Source organism: Poecilia reticulata, linkage group LG20, assembly GCF_000633615.1.
Source record: "Poecilia reticulata strain Guanapo linkage group LG20, Guppy_female_1.0+MT, whole genome shotgun sequence".
Lineage (NCBI taxonomy): Eukaryota > Metazoa > Chordata > Actinopteri > Cyprinodontiformes > Poeciliidae > Poecilia > Poecilia reticulata.
In genome coordinates, this window is record NC_024350.1 from 9,451,726 (window position 1) to 9,478,326 (window position 26,601).

At 39.4% G+C, this 26,601-nt stretch overlaps 1 protein-coding gene across 2 annotated transcripts in view; it reads right to left on the reverse strand.

Annotated features, from left to right (window-relative positions):
• rttn (rotatin) overlaps window positions 1-24,608 on the reverse strand; it is a 41,544-nt gene extending 16,936 nt beyond the window's left edge. The window contains exons 1-28 of one of the 2 annotated variants that reach the window (XM_008438652.1): window positions 24,428-24,608; window positions 24,071-24,258; window positions 22,681-22,870; window positions 22,420-22,518; window positions 22,219-22,309; window positions 21,874-21,988; window positions 19,573-19,723; window positions 18,725-18,893; window positions 18,279-18,469; window positions 17,974-18,086; window positions 16,911-17,078; window positions 16,205-16,417; window positions 15,996-16,108; window positions 15,791-15,917; window positions 15,343-15,468; window positions 14,841-14,957; window positions 14,150-14,289; window positions 13,203-13,374; window positions 12,997-13,096; window positions 12,548-12,633; window positions 11,935-12,052; window positions 11,329-11,425; window positions 10,653-10,718; window positions 10,339-10,530; window positions 3,370-3,612; window positions 2,775-2,931; window positions 985-1,151; window positions 458-677 (exon numbers count right to left, since the gene is read on the reverse strand). In XM_008438652.1, coding sequence (XP_008436874.1) covers window positions 458-677; window positions 985-1,151; window positions 2,775-2,931; window positions 3,370-3,612; window positions 10,339-10,530; window positions 10,653-10,718; window positions 11,329-11,425; window positions 11,935-12,052; window positions 12,548-12,633; window positions 12,997-13,096; window positions 13,203-13,374; window positions 14,150-14,289; window positions 14,841-14,957; window positions 15,343-15,468; window positions 15,791-15,917; window positions 15,996-16,108; window positions 16,205-16,417; window positions 16,911-17,078; window positions 17,974-18,086; window positions 18,279-18,469; window positions 18,725-18,893; window positions 19,573-19,723; window positions 21,874-21,988; window positions 22,219-22,309; window positions 22,420-22,518; window positions 22,681-22,870; window positions 24,071-24,258; window positions 24,428-24,458 — 3,960 coding nt within the window. In that variant the 5' untranslated portion in view covers window positions 24,459-24,608. Of the gene's footprint in view, window positions 1-457; window positions 678-984; window positions 1,152-2,774; window positions 2,932-3,369; window positions 3,613-10,338; window positions 10,531-10,652; window positions 10,719-11,328; window positions 11,426-11,934; window positions 12,053-12,547; window positions 12,634-12,996; window positions 13,097-13,202; window positions 13,375-14,149; window positions 14,290-14,840; window positions 14,958-15,342; window positions 15,469-15,790; window positions 15,918-15,995; window positions 16,109-16,204; window positions 16,418-16,910; window positions 17,079-17,973; window positions 18,090-18,278; window positions 18,470-18,724; window positions 18,894-19,572; window positions 19,724-21,873; window positions 21,989-22,218; window positions 22,310-22,419; window positions 22,519-22,680; window positions 22,871-24,070; window positions 24,259-24,427 lie in introns of both variants that reach the window. The other variant, XM_008438651.1, reaches the window with a different exon arrangement.
• Window positions 24,609-26,601: the final 1,993 nt, after the last annotated feature.

Consider the following 26,601-nt stretch of genomic DNA (forward strand, 5'->3'; position numbering starts at 1 on the left):
ACTTGTTTCATTATTATACATTTGTATTGGAATAAAACAAGAAAGCGTATTTATGATGTAAACAGAGCGAGTCCACAAGATGCCAACGAACTTTTGACACCTTTGTGCCGATGACTGTTGTACAGGCTGGTCTTCACTTTGTTAGTCGATTGTTTTACGCACTGCTGCACAACTGAACAGATGAAAAATGTGAGGGTGATTAATCTCATCAGCATCTTCTCGGCGTGGCACGTCTGATCACCGAGGTTTTTGTCAATTGCAATTCATGTCTCAAGTCCATTTTGCTGCATTTTTTGCTCATTCCTCAGAAATTTCCATGTTTTACCATTTTAACATTTCCGCAGGCACTTTAATATCTGCATAACAAGTGGGAGGTTGGCACAAGCCCCTTCCAAACTCGAGGATATGAGCACGCACACACACACAAATACAAGACCGGGGGGGCATTCACACTCACCTCTAATAATCCACTGAGATATTTGGAGCAGAGGGAGCTGGGCTCCAGGTCAGGGCAGTGGGAGCTCCAGCCAGGCTGGGCAGTCAGGCTGACCATGCCCTGCAGTGCCCTCTCCAGGCTGGGAAGGCCATAGAAACGTGGGGCATCAGACAACCGCAAGCTCTGCAGCAAGCGCAGCGCCAGCTGGCTCTTAAAGGGACCTGCTAATGCCAAACATAGCCTGGACAGACAGGAAAGGAGACAGCGAGAAAAGAAGCAAAGCAGACAGGCAGAGGAGAAAGAAAAATAGACGACAGAAATAAAGTGGAAGGAAAATTAGGAATTGATGTTAGTGCGCTTTCCCCTTTTTTATTATTATTACTATTTTTACACAGCACACAAACTGAAAAACATTACAGGATGGGTTCTTTCTTCATTCTTCAAGCTTTACAATTTTGATCTTTTCATATCTGAAACAAACAGTGATGGAATAACACACTTTGGTGTTAAAGTAAAAGATAACAGATTTACGTTTGATATTAACCTACCTGTCAGTTGTGTTTGACAGCCTGATCAGAAGCGTATTAAAGAACTTTATGAGTTCTCTCTGCAGCCTCTGGTTTACGTGGCTCTTAATCTCCTCAGGATCTTCTAAACTCTGAGTCAACATGTGCGACTCCATACCAAGAAGCAAATGAAGAAGAGCAGCGGTCTCCTAGGAAATTAGTGGATAAACAGAATTAATTTGTACGATTTGATTAAATTTGATTTTGTGCTTAATATTTAAATGTCTCCCAACTCATTTTTATTTATCCAAATCAATTATTTATTCAAACAGATTACTAGTGTGTTTATTAGTTTGTCTACTCAACTTAAATATTTTAAAATGCATTACCGGGGTGAGAATTTTGCCATGAACTGAAAAACTAAAAAATGAATTAAGTGGCTTGTCTGCAAATCGGCTCAATTCAAAATAATATAATTCAGTTTTTTTTTTTTCAGTAATTCAAACTCTTAGGATTACATGATGATGAAGGAAAGTGGAAACACTGTCAGTCACAATAGTTATGACTTATGTGACATATTTTTCTATATTAATGAATTGTATAAGAGTATCTTTGACACCTAAAGGAAACATCTTTAAAGATAGATTGATACTGTAAACTACACTAATCTTTGGAGTATATTTAGAGTGTTGTGAATTGGCATTTTACTTGCTAATGTAATTTTTATGCAGTTAGGAATCAATGTTGTCACCATTGCAAGATTTTCTGTCATGCTGCCCGACTTTACAGTTCCAGAGATGGAACTGTAATAATGCGGACTTCGAATAAGGGTCTGTATTCTTTTTAATATGTTATGAAGGTAACGTTAACACATTTTCTTCCTTCCAGAAACACAAGTTATAAACTCATATTCCCCTTGGGTTTCTGGAAAAACCAATAAGCTCATGAGAGTTCTTAAATTTATAATCAGTTTTAATCAACTCAGATTGTTTGTGTTTGAATTATTAGCATTGAATCTGGAATCTCCTCTTGCTTCTTCTAGATTTGATACAAGTAGCTCTTTTTTTAAAGTAAGCACAGCTTCACCAAACACTTGTATTTCTTTAAAAGAAAACAAAATCTCTTGGCTGCCACATGGCAAAAAAATAAATAAATTACTGATCAGTGCACACTTCATGAGGGTATATGAGGCGACAGATGTTCCTGAAACAGCTCAGTAATTACAGAAAAACAGAGGAGAGCAGCGAGGCTAACCCCTACTAGGCATTAAATCTGAGTCTTCTTTAGCCACCGGGGAAGGACTTATTGTCTACACACATATTAATGAGAAAACCAAGGTGAGACTGATTGAAGACAGAAAGTAGCTCTCCTTACTATAACAGACGGGTAATTCGAAATAAGAGCCCCAACATTTTTTTTAAGAGCTTAGGAAATAATATCTGCCATGTCTAAGGGGAAAAGCTGTTTTTCTGTTGTTTTGAGACCGTAATGTGTTCAGGGTGTTTTATCAATCTGCCTGATTTATTCAGGGTTTGATTGCTGCTATATACTGTAAGCAGCTGCATTGAGGAACTTATTTAGAAAACTACTTTGTGGAGATGTGATGCACATATGGTTCAGATGGTTGAGACTGATGAGAAATGACTCATTTATATTCGCATATTAAAGCTAACAGTCCCAAATCACATCTATCGCATCACTCAAAGAACATGATGCAAAAAACATTAAAAAAACTGTGATTATTTCTTTGCACCATAATCCTAAGCAGAGCATTATGCTGGTGCAGCAGGTTTTACTTTAATGCTTGTCCATAAAGTGTCAATGATCTGGACCTGGTTGAGAAGCAGCTCCAGTATCCAGCGTAGGTCATGGTCCCCTTGGTCAGAGGTACACTCTGTGGGAATTTGTTTGAAGTAGGCATTCAAAAATGTCACAATTCCCACCAGCAACCTTTCATCCTCAACAGAGGCCGGGCGCACCTGGAGAAACCTGCAGGGAGGAAGAGACAGAGCATGTGACAATCCTGGCAAGAGAGGCACTGCTGAAAGGCTGTTCGCATATTCCATGCACGTACTAAGCAACACATTTTCCTGTTGTGTTTGTTTACGCTTTTCTTTATGATGAAACATAACAAAGTAACTTTATTAACTAGAAAGTATTCATACCCCTTAAGCTCAGGGTTTCCCCCAGTGTATGATAAGCCTGGCGGGCCACCAGGCTTTACTTGCGACTTATCAACGATTTTTGATTAAAAAAAAAAAGATTTAGTACTTGTTCAAACATTCAACTTAATCAGCGTTTTATAGCACTCCCAAACATAATAATTCCCACAATTTTGATCAGAAACAGCAGACATTTTACCGTCATGGGCATTCACAAGTACTGTATATCAACTATGAATATTTTTTGAATGCATTTGCAGAATACCTGGTCAACACTGTCTGCCAGCCGAGCAACTGGAGGATGTCTCTGCAGCTGTGGGTGGGAACATGTGGGAGAGCCAGTCTGTTAAACAACAAGTAGAGGCTGAGCCTGGACAGGGCAGAGGCCACAGATTTGTGCCCTGCTGCAGTCTCGATGGCATGGATGCAGTCGCGGAGCGCAGCTGGAGGGTGCGCTGCCCGGAGCAACAAGAGCTGCGACTTCGACAGCTTCAAGTCAGGGTGAAATCTGTTGGAGAGGGTAAAAAAAGTAAGTTGTGGCCAGACTGTATAGCTGTAATAACCCACAGGCAACAATAATTTGCAAACCATCAGAAGATAAGACAGATTTCTTTTTTTCATAGTAAGTCACACTAGTTACAATCAAGTAGCACAAAGTAGCAGCCAATACATAATTAAACCATAATGTTACAGAGCAGCCCATGCAAATATTAAGAGTAATGCATGTTAAGCATCTGCTCTTCACCCAGTCGCAGCACCACACAGGATCTCAGATGGATTGAACCACCAATGGTGTGTTTCAAATGTCTTAATCAAGCTGGTTAAAACTGTAGAGAGACATTCTCATTTGTTTGAATTAGGTCACATTAGGAGAAAACGAAGACGGATGAACACAATATGCCACAACTCTGGTGCTAATACGCTGCTGAACTCCCCGCTGGAGACGGTGTTGTTCAAGAGTAATACGTGGAAGGATCTCTGTTCGCATGAAAATCCTGTTACAGACTTATTGCTCTGATCCTTTGATCCAACATTAGCATTCTTTTTTCAAACTAGTGTATTTGAAATATGACTATATCAGTAAACATACTGAATATGACGGCATTACTATATGTTATGCAACTTACAAAAGTGTTGCCTGAAATAACACCAAATTATTATGTGGTAAAAAAAAAATTATACATATATATATATATATATATATATATAATTTTTTTTTTTTCCCCTGCGACTAAAGCAATCGGAGGCCGTTTATTTTATACATAGTTAGAGAATGGTGGATTGACAATGAGTAATAACGGCTATCTAACACTTAAATGCAGTTGTCATTAACCTTACCTGTTATTACCTGTTATTATATCCTTAAAATAATGATTTTTCAGTCAGGTTTCCCGAGGCAAAATCACACCGGAAATAAAGAGGCACCCCGTCGAGTCAGAATGGAATTTTGTGACGTCATGTGAAAAGGGTCTATAGGTCACTTTTAAATATCCCTTAGCAAGATGGAAAATTGCAGATTGCAATTATTTATGCTATTGTAGGGTTTTGGCGATTTCTTGCCGTCTGTTTTCAGGGTAAAGTTGCTTTGAAAGTCAGACTTTGACATGGAGGCTGCTGGTTTTTTGTTTTTAGTTCTTACCCAATTTAAAATCTGATTACCACCTCTTTAAGACTTTACATAAAATTTTAAAAGCTTTTAAACCTCGTCTATAATTAGATTCTCAAGGGACCACCTACTCCCTCCACCCTGGCATTGTTCAGACAGACCTGTGGCGCCACCTCAGCGCCCCCGAGAGGTCCTTCATGAAGATTGCCAAACCTTTCACCAAAGACTCTGTGGAGGGAGCTTAGACCACGATATACTGCGCCGTGGAGCCGACTCTAGAAAAGGAGAGCGGTGGATATTACAGGTACTGCCAGTTCAAAGTTAACCAGCTAGTTGACTGTTAATGACTTGTGGGCTTTGTGGGATTTATCTCCATAAATGGCCAATTTGTGTGATGAAATATAGACATAAAGTAGTTCATCTCAACCTCTGGTTGTTTGCAGCGGCTGCGCAACTGCTAAATGCTCTGCTGCTGGAAAGGACGACGAGTTGGCGCATAAGCTGTGGGAGCTGAACTGCAAGATGCTGTCCTTGTCGTGGGATTAAGGACTTTCATCCCATTTATTTTACAAACTCATTCCTTTTAACGCCTTCATAGAATACTTGTTACTCCAAAGAACCGCCAGCAAATCAAGAAGCACCAGTAACTCAAGAACCACCAGTTAAACCAGAACCACCAGTAATGAAGGAGCCAGCAGTTAGAGCAAGCACAGGTTTTACAGACCAGAGGAACTAGTAGATCCATGATGGGACCCAGTATATCAAAGTTCCACTCTGTTAAATGGTCTTTAAAACGGTCCTTCCCGACGTACCAACTTTTCTCACAACTAACTGTGGTTCTGGGTTCTCTTGTTCCGATTTAGCCAGCCTCTCTCGAAGCAGAGCATTTTCATGAATCAACTCCTTGTTCTTCCTGTACAGGTCCTCGATTCTTTGGCGGTTTGTCACCTGCTGGCTTTGCAGATTGTCCAGTTCTTTCAAGAGATCGTCCTTTTCTCTAGTCTGATGATCCAAAGTCTCCTATGCCGTTTTCAGCTGTCAGTAGCTCCTGAACTTCTCTTCTGAGACATATTTGGATGTCTTCTAACGATTCCACTTCTTCTCTCACTTCCTTGTACTTGGGCTCTCTGTCATTAGGCTCTGCACGAACCGACACTAGCTGCACACGCAGAGCATTGGTTTGACTTTCAAGAATGTGATATTGTGCTTCTAGGCGACCAGGCCATGACGGTCTGATTGAGAGCCTTAACAGAACCCTTTATGAGAAGGCTTTTAAACCCAAAGTCAGTGGGGTGTTAAATTTACACCATGCTACAAAGCACTGCCATCTGGACTACTTTGTGTGTTTCTCCTCCATCTCAGCGTTCCTTGGAAATGCATCCCAAACAAACTACGCAGCAGCCAACTCTTTTCTTAACTTGTTCTGCCACTTCAGGTGAAAACTCGGGCTGCCTGGGCAGTCCATCAACTGGGGGGCTCTGAACCTCGGTCTGCTCCTCAACAAGGAACACATCCATCGCTTTCTGGAGGCAAAGGGGATGATGATGTTGGGTGTTGCAGAAGTCCATAAAAGCTTGGAGCAATGCCTCATCCTGAATCGGCCGCAGCAGGGTGTCTGCAGGTTTCACTTCAGGAACATCAGATACAACATCCTCTCTCAAAATAAAACCTTGACCTTACGTCTTTCTGCATTAGTCAATGAGGCTTTCCAAAAATCCAAAGAGGAAGAGTCTAAAACCAAACAAAGTGATTCTGTCTCACCAAAAGAATATGTTTTCTCTTTGCTCAGCGAGACAATAGGCATTGATCAGAGTGAGCTGAGTGATGACTCCCCTCTGTCATCCTTAGGCATGGACTCCTTGCAGGCAATGACTCTGCAGAATATGATGTTTCAGGAGAGAGGAGTGAATGTGCCTCTGGTGAAGCTGTTGGATCCCAACGCCACAATATCGACAGTGGTAACCATACTGAGTGAAGCAAACGTCAACGAAAAGTCTCCCACAGATGAAGACAAGAATGACGTTGATGTTTTAACAAGATTATAAAAAATAAAACAGCGGTAGTTTACCGCGCCCATTACGTTGATTGAGACACCGGCTGAGATTTCATAACTTCCCCAGAAACCTCTTCGGGGCTCCCTGGTCCTCTGACGTCAGGCTCGATGGGCAAACTGTGGTGATCACAAGTGCAAACACCGGGATAGGCAAAGAGACGGCCATCGATCTGGCTAAAAGAGGTAAACGGCTCAATCAAACCTGGTTTCTGATCTTTACTCGGTTCACATTGGGTACTTTAAATTATCTCGACATCACAACAAACAAAAATAATAAGTTTGTCAAGATATGAAGGTCTCATAGTGGAAAGGATCAAGTCATTAAAAACGTGTCATTCTTAGGACTTCATAAATTATGGCTGCAACTAGAAGCTCAACCTCCTCATCAACAATGCAGGTGTGATGGTTTGTCCGTACGGGAAGACAGCCGTTGGCTTCGAGATGCAGATTGGAGTCAATCACTTTGGTAAATATAACTAATCACAAACAAACTTGGTCAATAATAACATGATACACATCCGTGATTATTCTGCTACATCAGATAATTCCAATATTATTATTAACACAGCATTTTTGTTAAAATAGAAGTTTAATGCGTTTAATTAGCCCTCAACATAATTTCTGTAAAACATTTGAATTTAAGTTGAAATGTAAGCCCTTTTCTTTCTTTATGTCACTACCTGCTGACTTACTTGTTGATGGACCTGATTAAAAGGTTGGCCCCGGCCAGAATCGTGAACGTGTCCTCCATGGCTCATTCCTGGGGCTCCATCAACCTGCAGGACATCAACAACGAGAAAAGCTACAAGAGCAAAGCTTAAGCTCAGAGCAAGCTCGCCAACGTGCTCTTCGCCCGCTCACTGGCCAAAAGACTGGAAGGTCTGTCACAACCTCATCGCTGCCATTTAAGTTATTATACAGTTAATTTAAAATTATTGTTGGAAATTTACGTTTTTGGAGCTTTATTTATTTTTATTTCCCAGGAATAAAATTATAGAAATAAAATAATGGGAAAATAATTCTTTAAAATAATGGTTTGTGAAAGAATTAGAAGTTGTGAGAATAAAAACAAGCTCCAGCAAATTCAGAGATACTGATTATGCTAAATTCATACTGTTTGTTGTTGCTGTTTTTTGTACTTCCATTTGGAACTCAACTACTTTGAAAAACATCCCAAATGCTTAAATGTATTTGCCAATAAATTACTGTTTCCCTGTGTCTGTCAAACAGGAAGTTTCAAAAAGCTCTTGAGAAGTCGCACTTTTGCCGTTACCTAGCAACCCCAGTGGAACTCTGCCCCTCCCCCACACAATCGTTACCTAGCAACCCAGGAGAGTTCCAGCACTTTTGTGGAATGATTTTCCCGCTTCAAGAAAACGGGACCCTTTTCACAGTGAAGTCACAAAATTCCATTCCGACTCGATGGGGTGTATCTTTAGTTCCAGTGTGTGGAGTTAACGCTGTTTCTGGACTCTAAAGCAGCTGCCACAAATTGCACTATTTGCAAACATTTTTTCTTCATCAACATAATCTAAACTGGACAAATTCCTCTCTGAATAATACCAGTTTGACTACGAAGATACTATTTTGTTTTTTTTTCTAGCTGTTAGTTGATATGCTAGGATAGCAATAGTAATTTGTACCCTTTCTGTTTTGGAAATAAAACGTATTTAGGCTCTAAACTTAATCAGGTGTTTATGGTATAGACTGAGGTTGCCGCCCGTCACGTAAATGCATGATCGTAAAGATCCCGTATTAACCCCTCCTCACGTCATAAGCTAGTTTCACCACCCGCTCAGTAGCGACATTTCCCGTAGTCTCAAGTCCAAAACTTGACAGTTATGCCAAACACCCGCTACTCCATCAGGTGGAGCGCACCAGGTATATATATTCATTCACTGCAAACTCGATTGGGCTGTGGAAAACCACCCTTGAAGCCAACTGCAAACCACTTGCACAAGTGTCCATCAAATGTGGCATATACCAAGGAGATGCTCTGTCCCCACTGCTGTTCTGCATAGGCCTGAAYCCYCTCAGCYAAATYATCAACAAGACTGDCTAYGGATACCGACTCAAGAATGGGGCCACRATCAGTCACCTMCTCTACATGGATGACATCAASCTGTACGCCAAGAGCGAGCGAGACATCGACTCACTGATCCACACCACCAGGATCTACAGCACTGACATTGGGATGTCATTCGGACTAGAGAAGTGTGGTCGGWTGGTTACAAAGAGAGGGAAGGTCGTCCACACAGAAGGGGTCTCACTCCCAGAAGGAACAATAGCAGACATAGAGCACAGCTACAAGTACCTGGGAATACCACAAGCAAATGGCAACCTYGATGAGGTCACAAGGAAAGGAGCCACAGCCAAATACCTCCAACGAATAAGGCAAGTCCTGAGAAGCCAGCTCAATGGCAAGAACAAGATCTGTGCAATAAACAGCTATGCCTTACCAGTAATAAGATACCATGCTGGAATAATTAGCTGGCCAATGGAAGAGATAAAGGTCACATACGTTAAGACTTGGAAGCTACTAACCATGCATGGAGGGTTCCACCCCAAATCCAGCACCTGGAGACTGTACACAAGCCATAAGGAAGGAGGCAGAGGACTAGCAAGTGTGAGAGCCACTGTCCAGGATGAAACATCCAAAATCCATAAATACATCAAGGACAAAGCCTCAACAGACGATGTGCTCAGCTAATGTCTCAGACAATAGGGACCAGAGGACGAGGTGCTGGAGGTACCATCATGGAATGGGATTGTCGGTGGTACATGGGATGTACCACCGAAAAATAACCGAAGTGGCTGATATCAGGAAATCCTACCAATGGCTGGAAAAAGCTGGACTCAAGGACAGCACAGAGGCACTCATCTTGGATGCACAGGATCAGGCCCTAAACACCAGAGCAATGGAGGCTCAGATCTACCACACCAGACAAGACCCAAGGTGTAGGTTGTGCAAGGAGGCACCTGAGACAGTCCAGCACATAACAGCAGGGTGCAAGATGCTGGCAGGGAAAGCATACATGGAACGACATAACCAAGTGSCGGGCATAGTGTACAGAAACATCTGTGCAGAATATGGACTGGAAGATCAAAGTGGGGAACACCCCCAAAGGTGGTGGAGAATAACTGAGCTAAGATCCKGTGGGACTTCCAGATCCAGACAGACAAAATGGTAATGRCGAACCAACCGGACATTGTGGTGGTGGATAAASAACAGAGGAAAGCCGTTGTGGTGGATGTAGCAATACCAAGTGATTACAACATCAGAAAAAAAAAGCAAAAGAACAGGCACAACATCAGACATCTCAGTCCACAAATGTGCAGTTCTAGGCATAGCCAAGATACTACGCAGAACCCTCAAGCTCCCAGGCCTCTGGTAGAGGACCCGAGCTCAGAGGATGAAAGAGACCACCCGTGGAGGGTGAGAAGGGAATATATATATATATATATATATATGTATATATATATATATATACAGAAAAATTACTGCAGACATTAGTATACTGAAAATAATTTTAAAATATACCACAGTATATAACAAATTAAAGGCAGAGCCTTACTCATCAGCGTCATAGTCAACACTGTTTGATTTTTCCAGGAGATTATCTATCCCAGAATGCCATGCAGCATTCCAGGCCACCTGCAAGGCTTGGCGGGCAAGACTCAGGGTCAAAAGGTCAGAGGAAGGAGCCAAGACGCAGCAGTACGGGCTGACCGCATGGTGAGTTGCTGTCTTGAAGGGAATGTTGTACCTTTAGGAAACAACGGTGAAATGTTAGAGATCTTTGGGTATTATCCTTTGTTAGACGATATCATGAGCTAAAGCTAAGAAAAGTGATGTTTTTTTTGTTCCACGTCTCTTGACGAGGCCTACCTCCGTACTGCAGCTACTGGCAGGGAAAATGGTGAAAGAGTCGCATCTGAAGTGGATTTATCTGACCTGATAAGAAAAATAATCATGGATGGAAATTATACATTTTTAAAGTAAAATTAAGTGGCGTTTTGTTCACAAACAATTGTACAATTCAAATATAACACATTCTGTTCATAAATGTTGATTGGTACATCAACATTTCACAAAGTTCATAAAAGGCAAAGACAAAAGTACTCTGATTTGTATTTGGAATAAAAAGGAAACTTAAAATTGGCTTTTAAGCTAACATCAGGTGAAAGAAAACCATAAAATATGCTATTTATTTATTTAGTCTATACACTGAATATTTGAAAAAACAGTTGCGTGTTTTCGGCATTTTCCGTGAATCCAAATCTAAAGAGTTTTCATTAGATTTTGGATATCCAGCTGTCAGTTCAGGTTTATACAAGTATGGTTGTATGTCATTGAAGCTTGTTTGTGGAGGTGTTGCATTTTTCTTGAATAAATAATGATTGATAACAATTGTAAAAATAAAAAAAATTGTCCATTAAATGTACTGCAGGGACCAAACTATATTTAAAATTTGTTGAACTTAATTCACAGAAAACCCTGGTATGTAACTTTGATACAGGAAAATGTGTTGTTGTAGTGTAATTGTGAAAAAATATGAACCAACCATGTTTCAATGCAGGCGATCTCATCAAAAAGCAGCAAACACATGAGGACGGCCACCTCACCGTTATTGCCTTTGATCTCCTTCAATATCAAGGAAGCTACAATGAAAAAAACATCCATATAATAACCAAAGTTAATGAATGCATATTTTAAAATATGAATTCAAAATCCAATTCACACCTTTAGGCTCAAAACTGACGTTTAAATTTTTTTTAATTTAGCATGTATAAAACCTTGTACATATTTAGCTAAAATCTCTCTTTTCCAAATCAGACTTAAAACTCAAGTCTGGTACAAGGGAATTTTCATATTATACAAAGAAAACAAAAACTGAGCTACAAATTATAAGATACATTTTTTAGCTGCACTACTTTTCAGCAACTCTTGTTAAAAAAAAAATCAAGTTGTTAGCACTAAAGCTGAGCAACACATCAACAAGTTGCATCATAGATATATACTCATACTTCATATTATATGCCACTTACTGAAGCACAACAACATGTCTAAAAACAAAACACACAAGTGGACGACTTGGGGATTTTTGTTCACAAGGCACTCGACACAGAGTGCATGGCTGGTACTAAATGAGGTGTGTTGCTGTGCGTACCCCTGAGCAGTGTGAGGAGCAGGCGGTTGTGTTGCGCCAGGCTGTGCCTCAGAGACGGATCGGCATACACTAGTTTTCTCAAGATGCATACACACGGCTCCAGAAGACAATCGAGGCTCTGGGGAGCAACGCATTCATAAGTACAAGATTAATAACATATGAAGCTGCAGAACGCAGATACACTGTCAAATTTTATTTTTAAGCTAAGCCACAATTTACTGACTGGTGCATCTCCTGTAAACAGCCTTTTTTATCATAGCTTAGTTAAGTTTTTGTTGTCATTATCCGCTCTCCGACATGTTAGCTAGACTTGTTGGACAATCACCCGCGGCGCTTTCTGATTCCAGAACTGGAAATGATCAGCAGACTGAAGTAATTTTGGGCTGAGGGCAGAAATCACTGTTGAGCACGGCCTGTCTGACACTATTAGCATAGGCCATTTCATTCTCCAATCATCCACGCCTCAGTGGCTTTAGTCCACACAAGCACAAACACATACAGTACGACCAAACACACATACACTGGTTTGTTTTATTCGACTCGACTAAAGGATTTATTCAACAATCATTATTTACTTTCTTGCCAAAGTTGTATGTTTTGTATTTTTTTTTACCTTGTTGCCATCTACATTGTCTGTGATAAGAGAAATTACTCTCTCTGTGATGCCGAGACTCGTCAGTACCGAGTGCATTGATTTGTCTGTGAGACAGAAAGAGATCAAATTTCAGCAACAAACATTTGTTTATGTTTTCTGTTTGCCTAAACATATTGCAGCGGTAAGGAAGAAATGCAGCAGAAGCATCTGCCAAGTGCAGTTTTCACAAGAGGAAATACACACAGTCATCAAACTTTTAAACTTTGCTTCTCAATTTATAATGAGCATAACACTTTCAACTAAAATAAAATTAAAAAAAAAGCTAGCAACTACTTTCTGTCAGCATGCAAGAAAGAGACGATGTGGGTCACTCAAAAAGTATGCAAGGATATAAATCATATAAATAATACTGTTCTTTTAGTTGTTGTTTTTTTATCTAATCTAATAAGATTTTGTAGGCTTCTCACCTTGTAGCACGACAAAAAGCTGCTCTGCTGCCGATCTTCTGAGAGAGATGTCTATTGTCTCCGAGTCCAGGATGCAAAACAGCTTTTCTACTGATTCCACCTAAGAAAGAAAAAAAAAATCATAAACACACAAAATAAGCTGTCTCGCCTCCTAGAAATGTTTTTTTTTTTTTAAAGTCATTTTTTTTCTATATGTGGCTTTGTACCTTTAGAATGGACTTATTGATGGTGTCCAGAGTGACATCTACAGGGTTTCTGAGGCAGAAGAGGTTGGGAAGAGACGCGACCGCTGATTGATCTGCGAATACTCTGCTGGGGTTTGCATCAGCGTGGCTGGTTAGGTGGGGCAAGATGTGATGCACTGCAGCTACTCTGACACTGTTGAGAGCAAGTTTTAGGAGACCTTAACGAACGCTTTGAGGTAAATTGCTTGAAATTAGTAAATAAAATTTTTGCAACGTCACACCTCTCTGTCTGTTAAAATTACACCAACATTACAAGCAATCCACATTAAAAATGTCTAGAGGTGGAGATAAAAACATGATCTAAAATTTATCTGATATTCACTGGTGTTAACTACAAACAACATACATGGACAGAAAAACAATCATGCATATCTCAGAGAATTTGGTGGATTTATTGACCTCTAAATTTGATTTTATAATACTTCAGTAAAACAATAATTGCATTCCAAACAGTTATTTGTGTTATGAATATTACATTCCTATTGCGACGAGGCGATGCATTGTGCAGGCTTAGCCAGCATACGAAGTAACAGGGGATCACGGGGGGTCAAGTTTCACTGAAAATCCCCAAAAAATACACAAAAGCTTGCTGTTTGCAACATGACAAAATGTAAAAAAAAAAAAAAAAAAAAAAGTTGAAGGACTGTGAATATTTTGCAGTGCGCTATATGTGAAGTAAAATACAACCTCTAAATGTGTCAAACAGCAAAACGGTCACCTTTTGCCATCAACCAAAAACACTAAAAAAAAAAATCTAACTAACAACCCTTCACTGAAAGATGCAGAAGAATCATACCCGACAAACATATGCATGCATGAAGGGAAAAAAAACAAAACACCTACACATGTCTGAGCACTTAACAATCAAACAAGCTCAGACAATGGGAAGACCCAGAGCTCCGACTTACGTGGGCTGTTTAGAGAAGAGGAGTCGGAGCGCTGCTTTCAGCTTGTCTGTGGTGGGGAAAACATCGTCTCCTGTCACATCCGACATGTCACTTATCAGCAGGACACACTTTCCAAGTGACTCCTCCGTGCTGGCATAGCCCTGCCAGTACAGCCACAAACGCATAACACAAGTAATTGTCAGGCTGGGTTGGAAGACAAAGTAGTGAACAGAGGGGGAATTCCTGATAAGCATGGCAACAGTAAGTAAAATCTGCATCACTTTGATTAGGGGTAGTTTCATTTCATCTCTTGTTGACACAGAGGGCCCCAACCTGCAATGGCCTGTTTGAATTAAATCACACTTGACAGCCTAGTCAAACTCTCATGTATATTCATGAGGATGCTGCTTCCTGTTGCCTGAAACTGAGCAAGTAATAAAAGTTTGTTACTGCCACCCAAAAAAGGAAACAATATAGCATAAAGTATGTAAATGAGGGAATGACCATGTTTTTCCCCTTATAGGCGGCACGATAAGCAGTTTTTTTTTTCTTTTTATGCTCTGAGAATATTAACATTCCCCTACAGATGATAGCTTATTTGAACGCGCACTGTCATATCCCTATGTAAATAGTGCAATGAGTTCCAAACAGGAGGCTGGTTTAAGAGCCCAGCAGTGAAATAACTCTGTAATCTTCTCAAAGTGAACAACACCTGTAATATGGGTATGACCGGGTAAAGTGCCTCGTTGAATCTGTCCCAGGCTCGAGCCGTCATCATTAATCGTCCCTTGAGGAGGAATAGCAGGATATCCTTGGCAGCAACGTTCACCTATAGATCACAGGTAAAGAGCTGAGTTCACAAAGCAAGCACAAGTCAAACAGATGCGATCACGTACTAAACGTGATTAAATTATCCGGATAGATGGTGTCTTGCCAAAAGATTTGTACCATCTTGAACATTTTGAGATTTTGAAATGTTACAACTCCATTCCAAAATAGCATGTAATTATGAAGAGGAAACAAAAGTATACATAACCTTCTTAAAATCTTGGTGTAGAACTTAAAATCCTGACATTTTTAACGGAAGAAATAAGTCGTTGTTGAAACAAAGTCATAAGAAGCAACAATCGCAGAACACACAAAAATGAACAAAAAATACACAAAAAACCCCTTCCTACATCTAAAACATAAAACACAAACATAGATCCAAATACCATTTGAGCAGAGTCCTGCAGTCCAAAAACACTCATTTCATACAGGACCCTGTGGTGGAGAAGGAAGTTAACGCCGGCGCATGCCGCTGCTTCCTGTCTCGATAGACTCTGGATGCCAAGGCAGTCCTGGGGGTACATGTAATCACATCATAAATTATCACTATCCTCTCACTTGTGCTCGCATTCATGAAATACAATTCCCTCTCAATTCTAGACTCTGATTGGCAAAATGAAAAGAGAGACTGATTCAAAATGTCAAGCAGGGTTTTTATAGCATGCTGTCAAAGAGCTCTACCTCATTTGTCTCCATTTTACTTATTTAGGTTCCGGAGAATGAGCTGGCACAAGTCCCCTTTTCAAGCATGGCTGAAACATGCCAGCCATGCTTCAGCCATGACCCTTTATGCTCATTTATACAACAGCCATCTATAAAACATCGTGCTCTGACCTTGACCAGGTTTAAAGTACACTCGTATGTTTCCGTTTTGACAGGCGGCGAGGGATGGGACAGCAGCTTGAGGAAGAGTTTCTGGCTCTCAGTCTGGAGGAGGGGGCTGGGCTGATCAAACTTCCACCTCATCAAGGAAAGTCAAATTATTTCAAAGCATCTCAGGAAAAATCCAAATGGTTTAACATATAGATGATTGCCTTACAAGTAAGAGCACATGTGAACACATTCCTTGACGATTGGTAGGTGCTGGTGAAATGGAAGACCGTCTATGGCGTGGTGTGCAAGTTCCAGTAGGTCCAACCAGTTCTTTTCCCCCTTCAGAAAGAAAAATGCGATCGATTACAGGCTCAAGAGATGCTTCCATAATTGCAATGGTTATTATTGTGGGCTTATGCGTGCTACAGCTCATACATCAGCTTGTGCCTCCTTCACAAAGTTACAAGTCGATTCCATCCAAAACGCAGCTCTGTTCACCCTCCTGTAGAGGTCGTGGCTGTCTGAGTTCACTTGCTCCAAGTAGGCCACAGCTGTCTCTTGCATGCTGGGTAATAGACTTCCCAGCGACAAGTCCAAGCATAAGTGGAAAATAGCCGTTGCTGCATTTTCGGGGAGGTTTTCACTGGCCTGTTCGGAGATCACAAAAATAACTTTTGTACAAACAGCAATAAACTGGTGATTTGGTGGCACGAGCACAAAAATATTGATTCTGGTTTTTGTTAATATTTTGTGGTGTTGCAACCTAAAGCTACCAAGTATCTTCTTAGAATCGTGAGTGACAGACCAACACAAAATAGTGCAGAGAAATATATTACTGAATGGATTTAGGAAGTGCTGATTTTCATTTAGAACAAGTACTAATAGGTAATAGGTAACTTTTGAAGGCAACTAGCTGTCCAGGGTTTTATTTAGGGCATTTAGAGTAAAGTGGGCTGAATAAAAAGGCATTTTAAGGCTGCTTGTTGTGTAGCAATTTGTAAACCTTATATCATTTTCCTCCTACCTCCAATTTCAGTACCATTCATGTTGGTCCATCACAAAAATCCCAACTAAAACTAATTAAAGAGTGTAGTTGTAACATAAACATGAACATGAACAACTGGCAAGGCACTGCACACACCTTCTCTGGAGGGAGTATGGTCTGTAGGAGTCTAATGGTAAACATGGCAGTCCCTAAATAAGCCATTCTGTGGGAAACTTGAGAACTGTGAGGGGCCTCTGCTGAATGGTCCTGGTGAAAGAAGAGTATATCCCCCAGTTGCTCCATGCAGGCTTGCAGCTTCTCCTTCTGAAACAAACAGAGACAGAAATGTAAACCAAAGCATAAACTGACAGAAAAGTAGATAAGAGCCACGCACGCAACAAACGCACACCAACACTCCAGCAGGCACATTTTCTCAGACTCAAACAGCGCTCCTGGCAAGGAGCCAGTAGAGAAAAAAAAAAAAAAGGAAAAAAAATTGTTCATTCCCGGGTTTGAGGAATCGAATGTAATCAGATTTCAGGGTTATTTTGGGACGAGATACAGATCCGCCCTATCTCAGTATGAATAAATTGGAACAATCTATTCTCAGTCACTTTGTTCTGGATGCAGACACAGAACAATAGAGCGGATACGCCAGCAGGGGGCAGTGCATGTCCTGTGCATCGCTCGGTTGGGCTCCATCCCACAGGGAAACGGAGGGGTCTGGCAAACAAAAGCTGCTCCCCACCTAAAGATAACAAAATAGTTCTTAGGTTGCACGACTCTGAGTATGTATTAAACAGCAGAGGGCCGCGGGGGACCCGGCTTGACAAGTGCGTAAATCCCACAGCAGAAAACATACTCCATAGGCTGCCAGTGAATATAATAAATAACCCCGTGCGGTTAAAAGGCACAAGCCTTTTTAACACGATCTATTGTCTTGACTTAACATACATAATGAATGAAGACGTTTTCTAACCCAGCAGTTATGATGCTTGATTAACCCAGGTGCTGCAGACAATAAGTTTGCGCGTGCAGCTCCTTGCAAGCGAGTATAATTCATTCAGCTCGCTCGCATGCCCACGGTTCTCCTTGACAGTTGAGCACCGTATGCTTGTGTGTCTGTGACAAACTGTCTGGTGGCCAAGCCAACTCCCCGTTTCAGTGAAGTGTATCCATTCATCTACATAAGAGGCTGTCATGAGTTGTGTTGACTTGCCAGCTCCATCCCCACCAGGCTGCGATCGTCCCAGACCAGCTCGCAAACGCTGTCCCCGAGCAGGAGGAGAGCATCACACAGCAGCTCCAGAACACGGTGGAACGCATGCAAACCTTCTGAGAGGAGGAGAGAAGCAGAACAAAAGCAGAGGAAGGGGGTTCTTTTTTTCTTTTCTTTTTTTTTTTTTGACAAGATCAAATAACACCGGATAGAATCTAGTTGATGTAGGGAAGCAGGACTGGGGATATTTACAATATCTCAAGTTTATTCAAGCAGAGAAGAAAGCAAAAATGACAGACTCCCACCTGTCTTCAGCAGCGGTATGGCGTGCTGCATGGTGGCAACAGCAAACTGGGCCACGCTGAGCTGCTGCAACTGAAGCTCCAGAACGTCTTCCACGCTCAGGTCAGGAAGCTCCAGGTGAGCTGCGTCTGCAGGGGAACGGGGCGTCTGTTGCGGGGTTCGGGCCCTTGCTCCGCCTCCGTGTGAGCTGCCACTGGATTAATCACACACATAATCTTTTGATATCCCTTCAGATCAAGCTAATTAAAGAATTACAGGCTGGATCGGGCAACAGAATTTGCCATCATAAATGTAACAAAAACGAGCTTTGAGAGGGCTTCCATTGCTGATGATGCTGGAAAAGCAGAAAATATTCTTAGTCATACTTGACTATTTTACTTATGCATCAAAAAAAAAAAAAAAAAACGCTGTAAAGTTAAAAACATGAGGATCTTAGTTAGAGGCACACCTGTTAGAGGCTGCGTCTCCGTCCTGACCGTCTCCCCTGGCTCTCTGGCCTGTGCGACCCACCACAGAGGGTCGAGGAGAGCACTCGGCCGCAGGAGAGGAGGCCTGTGAGCGCTGGTTCCCCCGAACCTCCTGGGTGTAAGAGAAGGACGAGTTCTGCGACACCGGATCTAAACAGTCACAGAGAAATTCGACATTACTGTTCCTGTCATCTGGGGGGTTTTTTTCTACGTAAAAGCATACTTGGAAAAATAGAATAATAATATGGCAACATGTCCCACTAAATTGTCTTTATACTTCTAGGCAGGTTTGCATAAACCCTGGTCAATAATAAGATTAATTTAGGGTTTTTTATGGATGTGCTGTAAATGAGTTTTTTCTTAATTTGGTCATATAAGATTAGTGCCTATAAAAGTAAGAATTATGCTTTATTATGAATTACAATAAATAAAAAGACAGATATTGTGCTTTTATCTGACATTTTTCATTTCATTACAATTTAAAATGTTAAAGAATAAATACATAAATAAATAAGGTCACCTACATCAGCCGACTATGAATTATGGTCATTAGCTGCACAAGATCATTCCAAGGGCCTCGTATGGCCCCCAGACCACACTTTGGAAACCAAAAACCTAAACCTCTTAAAAAGCGATGCAAAGGATTCCAGAATAAATAAGTCCCAAAATATTTTGATGAGTGAACATGTAATTTCTATTCTGCATTGTAGAATCCAACAAAGGCAATGAATAACAAAACCTTTCTTTAGAATGTCTTATTAAAACTAACAACATGGCAAGGAGCAGATAAACAGGCTTATACAAAGAGCCAGTTAATAAGGTCCTTTACCCTGTTTTGGTGAGTAGAAGCCTGGATCTTGATGAAAGCGCAGCCTCCTCTTCAGTCCCACACAAAGCTGCCGCAGGCAGGACAGAGCAGATGAGTGGAGGTAGCTGACCTCACCTTTACCTGAACCCACCCTGAGCAGCAACAAAAGGTTCTGTGGCAAAAAAATTTAAAATAGATAGATAAAAAAGGAAGCATCAGTTGTCATCGTACTTTATTGCTGGATAACTAATGAAAAAAAAATCTAATTTATTCATTTATAGATTTGTATTAGTTTGTGTAATCCATGATGCAATGATATACATCTTTTAATACATAATCTAATACATAATCTTGGTCCAGACAATGAGAGAACATATAGGAGGAATCAATAAACAAAAAGGGCAACTGGAAATTGAATTACTAAAGAAGTAATTTGTTCACACTTCTAATTTCCTCTCGTCTGTTGCTAATGAAGACATATGTCTAAGTTTAAGTCGTGTTTCTTTTTTGTTTGTTTTTTTTCCCCTTAACTGAAGTAAGAACTCAAAAAGGAGGGGAAAGCAACACAAAGAAAAGCATTTCCCAGATATGACTGCTGGGTGACAGTGTCTTAATGCTGCCCTGAGACCGATGTAATTTTAAGCCCCACTTTATTAACCAAATTGCAACACTGATAGTTGCTCATTTGGGCAAAATTATATTCCCTCAAACACTCAGACGAAGTCCCAGTCAACAAAGTCACTGATGCTATCAAGCTACAGTCTATACTTCTTAACGTGTCAAAAATAAGCACATCTAATCTCAATAGATGAATGAAGAGGCGTCTGTAAACGAGGAACATTTGAACCCGTCACAGAATGAAGACTTAGGAATGTTGGCATCCCTTATTGACACGTCTCCACAGTATTGAATCCAAAAGGTCAGTGCCTATTCAAAGTGTGAACGACTGTTTCTTGGTAGGAGTAAGGCAACAGAACGCCCCAGCAGCACTGACCTTCACACCTTCCACGATGTACATGGTAGCCAATACGTATCCTCACAGCAATCTTCTACCCACAAGAAAAAGAAACCTCGAGAGAACTGCAGCCCCACAAGCTCCAACAGGATCCATAGCTGACATTTTCCAAAAGAAAGCTGTTTTTTGGTTTGATTTTTTATTTTATTTTTATTTTTTTTATAGTGAAGCAACAACAATCACATAAATCTAACAGAAATGAGGTCATTCTAGCAACTGCAGAAAAAGAAGCCATCTTGCATTTCTTGTCCAGTGTGTCTAAATGTCGCTTTCGGTTTAAGAATATTCTCACAGCATTTAAAAGCGATGCAAATTTCTAGACTAACAATATTAAATACATCAAGTCTATTACTGTACACCCAGCTATTTCTTCATCAATACACTAGCTTTTCTGACCCTGCTCAAGAAAAGCATTCCCACTCCATGATGGTACCATCACCAAGCTTCGAAGAAACGGTGTGCAGATGATTATTTAGACCAGGGGTCATCAACTCCAGTCCTTAAGGGCTACCATCCTGCAACTTTTAGATTCACCTTTGCTCCAAAATGTCTGAATTTCCTCACCAGCATTCATTCCTCTCTGCAATAGGCTGAAAATGAGCAGTTTATTTGATCCAGGTGTGTTTGAGCAGAGACGCATCTCAAAATTTGCAGGACGGTAGCCCTCGAGGACTGGAGTTGGTGACCCCTGATTTAGACTCTCAATGCAGATTTTAAAAAGCTGTAAATATCTATATATTTCTTTTAAACTCCATACATATTTCTTAATACATTGTGTATGAACTTTTTTCAACTTTATATTGATTTTAAGTTATTTTATTATTATTATTATTATTATTATTATTATTTTGTTTTGCAATTGTTCATGTTTTAATTGGAATACTAAACGCAGACATTCATTTTTAGATGATGACCTTCTTTACTCTTGATTTGTAAAGTTATTTTCCAGGTGTACCAATACATACGGTGCAGCAACACTGTATTTCTGTTGATATTTAATTAAATACAACAAAGCATTTGATGTCACTTGGTTTTATTAAAGGCATTCCAGCAAAAGGGGTTGAGATCTGTTACAAGACAATTAGTACCATTTTTTTGGAAACCCCAATTCGGTCTCTGTCCAATTTACACTTAAGGTCATGTCTTTAAATTTGTGTTGTTCAACCACATAAAATCCCCCAGCATACATTAATGTGTTTAGTTGCAATCTGACAAGAATCTTAAAAAGCTTAAGATGTACAAATACTTTTTGCAAAGCATTGTATGTTCAGCTAACACAAATGTTTAGACATAATAATACAAACTACCTTAACGATTCCAGGCCTTTGCAGGAAGATTTCTGCTGGAAAGTCCTGCAGAATGACGTCACACAGAAGTTCACAGGTTGTCCTCACCATGTTAGGGTTGCTGCTTCCCAGAGAGCTGCATCAAATTAATGAGTGTGGATATATTTAATATACGCAAAAAAAAAAAAACTTTGAATATGAATATTATATAACCAAGTAATTGAAATAAAAAAAGAACAGCAGAAAATAAATGTGATCCTGTTAGCAGAGCTGGGCATAAATTCAAAAGTTTCTGGAACTTAAAAGCTGAAGCGTGCCAGGAGCTGAATAAACAACAAGAAAAATAAAAGCTGTGTTATGTCTTACCTCTCATTGGAAGAAAGTATGTGTCGGTCTGTGTTTGTTAAAGTCAGCCACGGAAATACAGAAAATTTCAGACATCTCACAGATTCACGCACTGCATGCATAAAAGGAGGGGGAAAAAAATTTTAAAATACAAACCAATCTTTATATTAAAAATAAGATACGCCGTTAGAAAAAGCAACGGTATATCTCGGTAAAGATTACCTGCCATCTTCTGAGGTGGTACATTTGTATTGTTGTGCATACTCTTGCGGAAATAACCCATTTTAGGCAGATTATCGTCAACTGGAACAAGTATCGGGGCTGCAGAGGAGACAGGACATTTGTTACCGCACATCTTAGACACAGAACATCTATTTTCCGCTAAACAGAGAAGGTAAAAAGACAACTTGCCAGCTGCAATTTAGCACAGTGAAATAAAAATCAGTCGCAGGTAAAAGAAATGTTTGGTTCAGCTTGTGACACCTGTTGTAGTTGCGCTGCACGCTCCATGAGAGTAGACAGCTGAATGACTGGGGACTAGCTCAGGAAGCTGGAACAGCTGGTCCAGGGTTCCATCGATGACAGCTCGCAGTCTGGGCTCGATTGTAGGAGAAAGCTGAGAGAGAAAGTCCACCGCCCCGACATCCCTCAGCATCTGCGCTGAACTAGGATGCTTTGAACACAAAAACAACAAAATAAATACTCACAAAATGAGAGAAAAAAATTGTAGCATGTGACGCTCTAAAGTTTTTGATCCATTTGTATTCAAGGTAATCACTGGAAAACTTGGAAGATAGATATTTGTTTTTGAACTTTATAAACAGACATGAATTGAACACACAAAAACACAATTAATCTTTGATCTTCCAATACTTTAAGTTTTTTTTATAAATTTGACTCAAATGTATAAATGATGTAATCTTGTGGTTTTAAAACAGAAGAACACAAGGCTATGTTGATGGTGGACTATGTACACTAAATGTGTACAGATGTAATTTACAGCATTTATAATATGGCCTCTTTGGTCAAAAAATGTTTGTTTAATAAACCGATTCACATTTACAATTAAAATCTAGATATTTTTTGTTTCTTTTTGCAATAGGGTTAACCTGTCAGATAGGATATGCATGTGCTGTGTGTAAAGTTTGGTTACTAAAATGACTTTCATAAACAAAACCACTCTTCCAAATAGTTACTGTATCATTAAAACTATATGTCAAGTGTGGGCATCAAGGCCAATTAAAGTCTATTGAAGAGGCTAAATATATAGAGGAATGCAAAATATACATGCCATTATATAACTGACGCATCAAAATATGTTTGTCAGATTTATTTTTTCTGTAAGTAAAACAAATGTATGTTTTTTGTTGTTGCTGTTGCCTATCTGAAAATTATAGGATTTATTTTAGTTTTTATGCACTTAAATGTTAGGATATAACATGTTTCTGTTAAAGAGTTTGACCTGTAAATCACTAAAATGGTTAATTCTAGTGTCTGACTGGATAACTGATGAGTTCAGTTAACTACAGTGGTTCAAGTGAGAACAAATTAACAATAACATATAATGTACTGACTGTACAGCTTTAGTTAGTAGCTTTTATTCTAGATAAATTCTACTTCTGCTCTGAGTAAGCTAATGGAGCACTTCCAGCTGGATATAGGAACACGGGAAAATGAATGTCTAATAGAAATATAACATATATTTCTAGAAATAGAGCGCACTAAAGACTTGCAGGAAACTGTTGACAAGAATTAAATACTATTCAGTCCAACTGATACATTTAGTTCAAAAATGACAAACTAGTTATCTTTCAAATCTAGCGATGTTTTTCTTCAGCCAAAGTCTCAAGTTGAAACATACTGCATTATGTACCTTTGCTAATGTTAAAAGCAATTCAAGGACTTCCTCCTTCATTGGAACCTCCGGGAAATTGAACCACTCAAGCAGAAATACAAACAGCATCTTCTCTTGAACAATGTCAGTCACAGTGATGAGGGAATGGTCCAGCTTACTTAAGATGCTCTTCAGCGCTCGAACCCTAATTTCCACTAAAGAGTGACCTGAGATTTAAGGAAAGCAATCAAGTGAGTTCAAAACAGACAGTTGGAAAGGAGTTTAACCAAAGTTATGCACGTAAGTTACACGAAATTAGCTGAAATGCTAACGGTTTTGTCGCTAGGGTTGTGTTAGCGATAAGTTGAGCAAAACTCAGCTAGCGGTTCGGCTTACCTATTTTCTTTATAAGCGGAGATAACTCCATGTTTAGCTTTAGGATGCCTCACGGCTTTCCGTTCAAAAACCGTGTATTAGAAGCTCTGCAGCGGTTTGAGTGTCTGAACTCTGACTATCTTTAAGCGACATGTCAACAACAACTTCCCCGGGTTTGTTTTCAACAACCGCGCCAGCGTCACCGCGCTTCCTGTTCAAGTCAGAACTAAGGCGCATTCAGGTACACCAACTGTGTAGGAAATGTATTCTTTTCAGAATATCAAAAGGAAAAATTTACCTATCGCCAAGGCATATATTCAAAATTTTAGCAGCCAGGACAAGATATTTTTTTTAAGTGACAACATACAATTGCACATTGACAAAAATGTAGAAAATATGCATAGGTAAACATTCTTACATACGTAACAGGCTGTTACTTTCTATTAAATGTTCACGTCATTTTGTTATTCAGAAGGCTACACGTCTCTCTAAGTTAAATAGGTAGGGAGTCCTCCATAAACAGATGCCATTTTCAGTGTATGTCGCAAATACATCAAACGTTTATAGTTAAGTCAATACATTTGAACAACATTGGAAATTCATACAGTTTATTTTATAGCTTATTTTAGTTTACATTTATTTACATATGAATACATTAATCCATAATTATTCAAACATTTCAGTGAGTTGTTAAATACATAATTGATATTAAAAATAAAAAACATTCAAAAAATTAACTACATGTTAAAAGCAGCTATAGTTGTTTTAGTAGTTATGTTTAATAATGTCCTGTGTAGCAGCACATCATCAATTTATTTTATTTTTCCTAACCTATCAAAAGCAAGTTATTTGGTATTTACAATGTAATCTGCAGTTCTTTTGTACAGGTGACCAAGCTATGGTCTTTTTGACGAGCCATTGTGACAATTTGAATGTTTTCAGTACATACGTCTGGAAAAATGTCATAGTAAATATGTCACAATTAATTGAAAACAGAAATAAATATAGTTTACACAGTTCACACCCAAGTTTAATTTAAAGATTTAGACATTTAATCAATTGATTAAATATTATTTCCATTATCTACAGCATACATTAGAAATGCTTACACATAGCTTTAATATTATATATGTTTTTAATTTTGATTTCATGTGTTAAAATATTATTTCAAGTATTTCACATGGAACGTTTGCCCTCAACTGTTCACCCCGACTCAAAGTTTACAGTTGTTTACAGTTTACACTAAAGTTTACAGTTAGTGAACATATTCGTTCACTAAACCCCGTCAACAGTAATTCTCAGAAGCATTAAAGTCTGTATACATTACTTTTTTAAGCATTCGGCTGAAACAAAATTATCATTTACTGTGTAAAAATGAATCCAGCTGCATGAGATCTCACACTTTAAATGTGACACTGATAAGTTCAGTCAGCAGGTTGATAATTAATACGCTTAGCAAAAGATTTGATGTCATTATAATGTAATCACACTTTTAAAGAATTCCACTGGGATTTAGGCTCTATAATTAATTTGAACCTTGCAGTGAATGTTCTACAAACATATTAAGACAGTGATGCTTTGAGAGCTTGAGAGGACGAAAACTACAAAATGATTTCTAGTGATTTAAGCATATGTTTTTGCCATTTTCCAAAGCCAAATGAGCTATTTCCAAGTTATTTCCAGCATACCATATTCAGTAGTATACTGAATGATCAAAGTCACATGAGTTTTCTACCAGCAGTTGGCAGAAATACTTAAGGAGATTTTTTTTCACACAGAAAAGCCCTTTCAAACTGTTTTTTTTTCATAAATCTTTGCCATTGTTTGGACTGAAGTGTGTACACTGAAATACACTTGCAGGACTTGTCTCGCTGACTTGTACTTATAGACTTTACAGTATTTCTCCTTTTTCTGAGAATAACACACATGTCTTTTTTATTATTTTACAGTTTCACAATAAAGTCTAAGAGGTTATGGAGGACTGGCAATGTAAGATGCATGGTGCAGGGAAGACCAGCAGCATGAAATGAAATAAATGTTTATTTATTTTTTTATTTCAACATTGGTTCTAAAATGTTCAAGTACAACAACCTTCCTTTGGTCATATACATAATGGGTTTCCTCAGCTCCTAACATAATGGTAGCCTCTAATGAGCATATGGCCTCCAGGCAAAGATTATATATGTAATAACTCA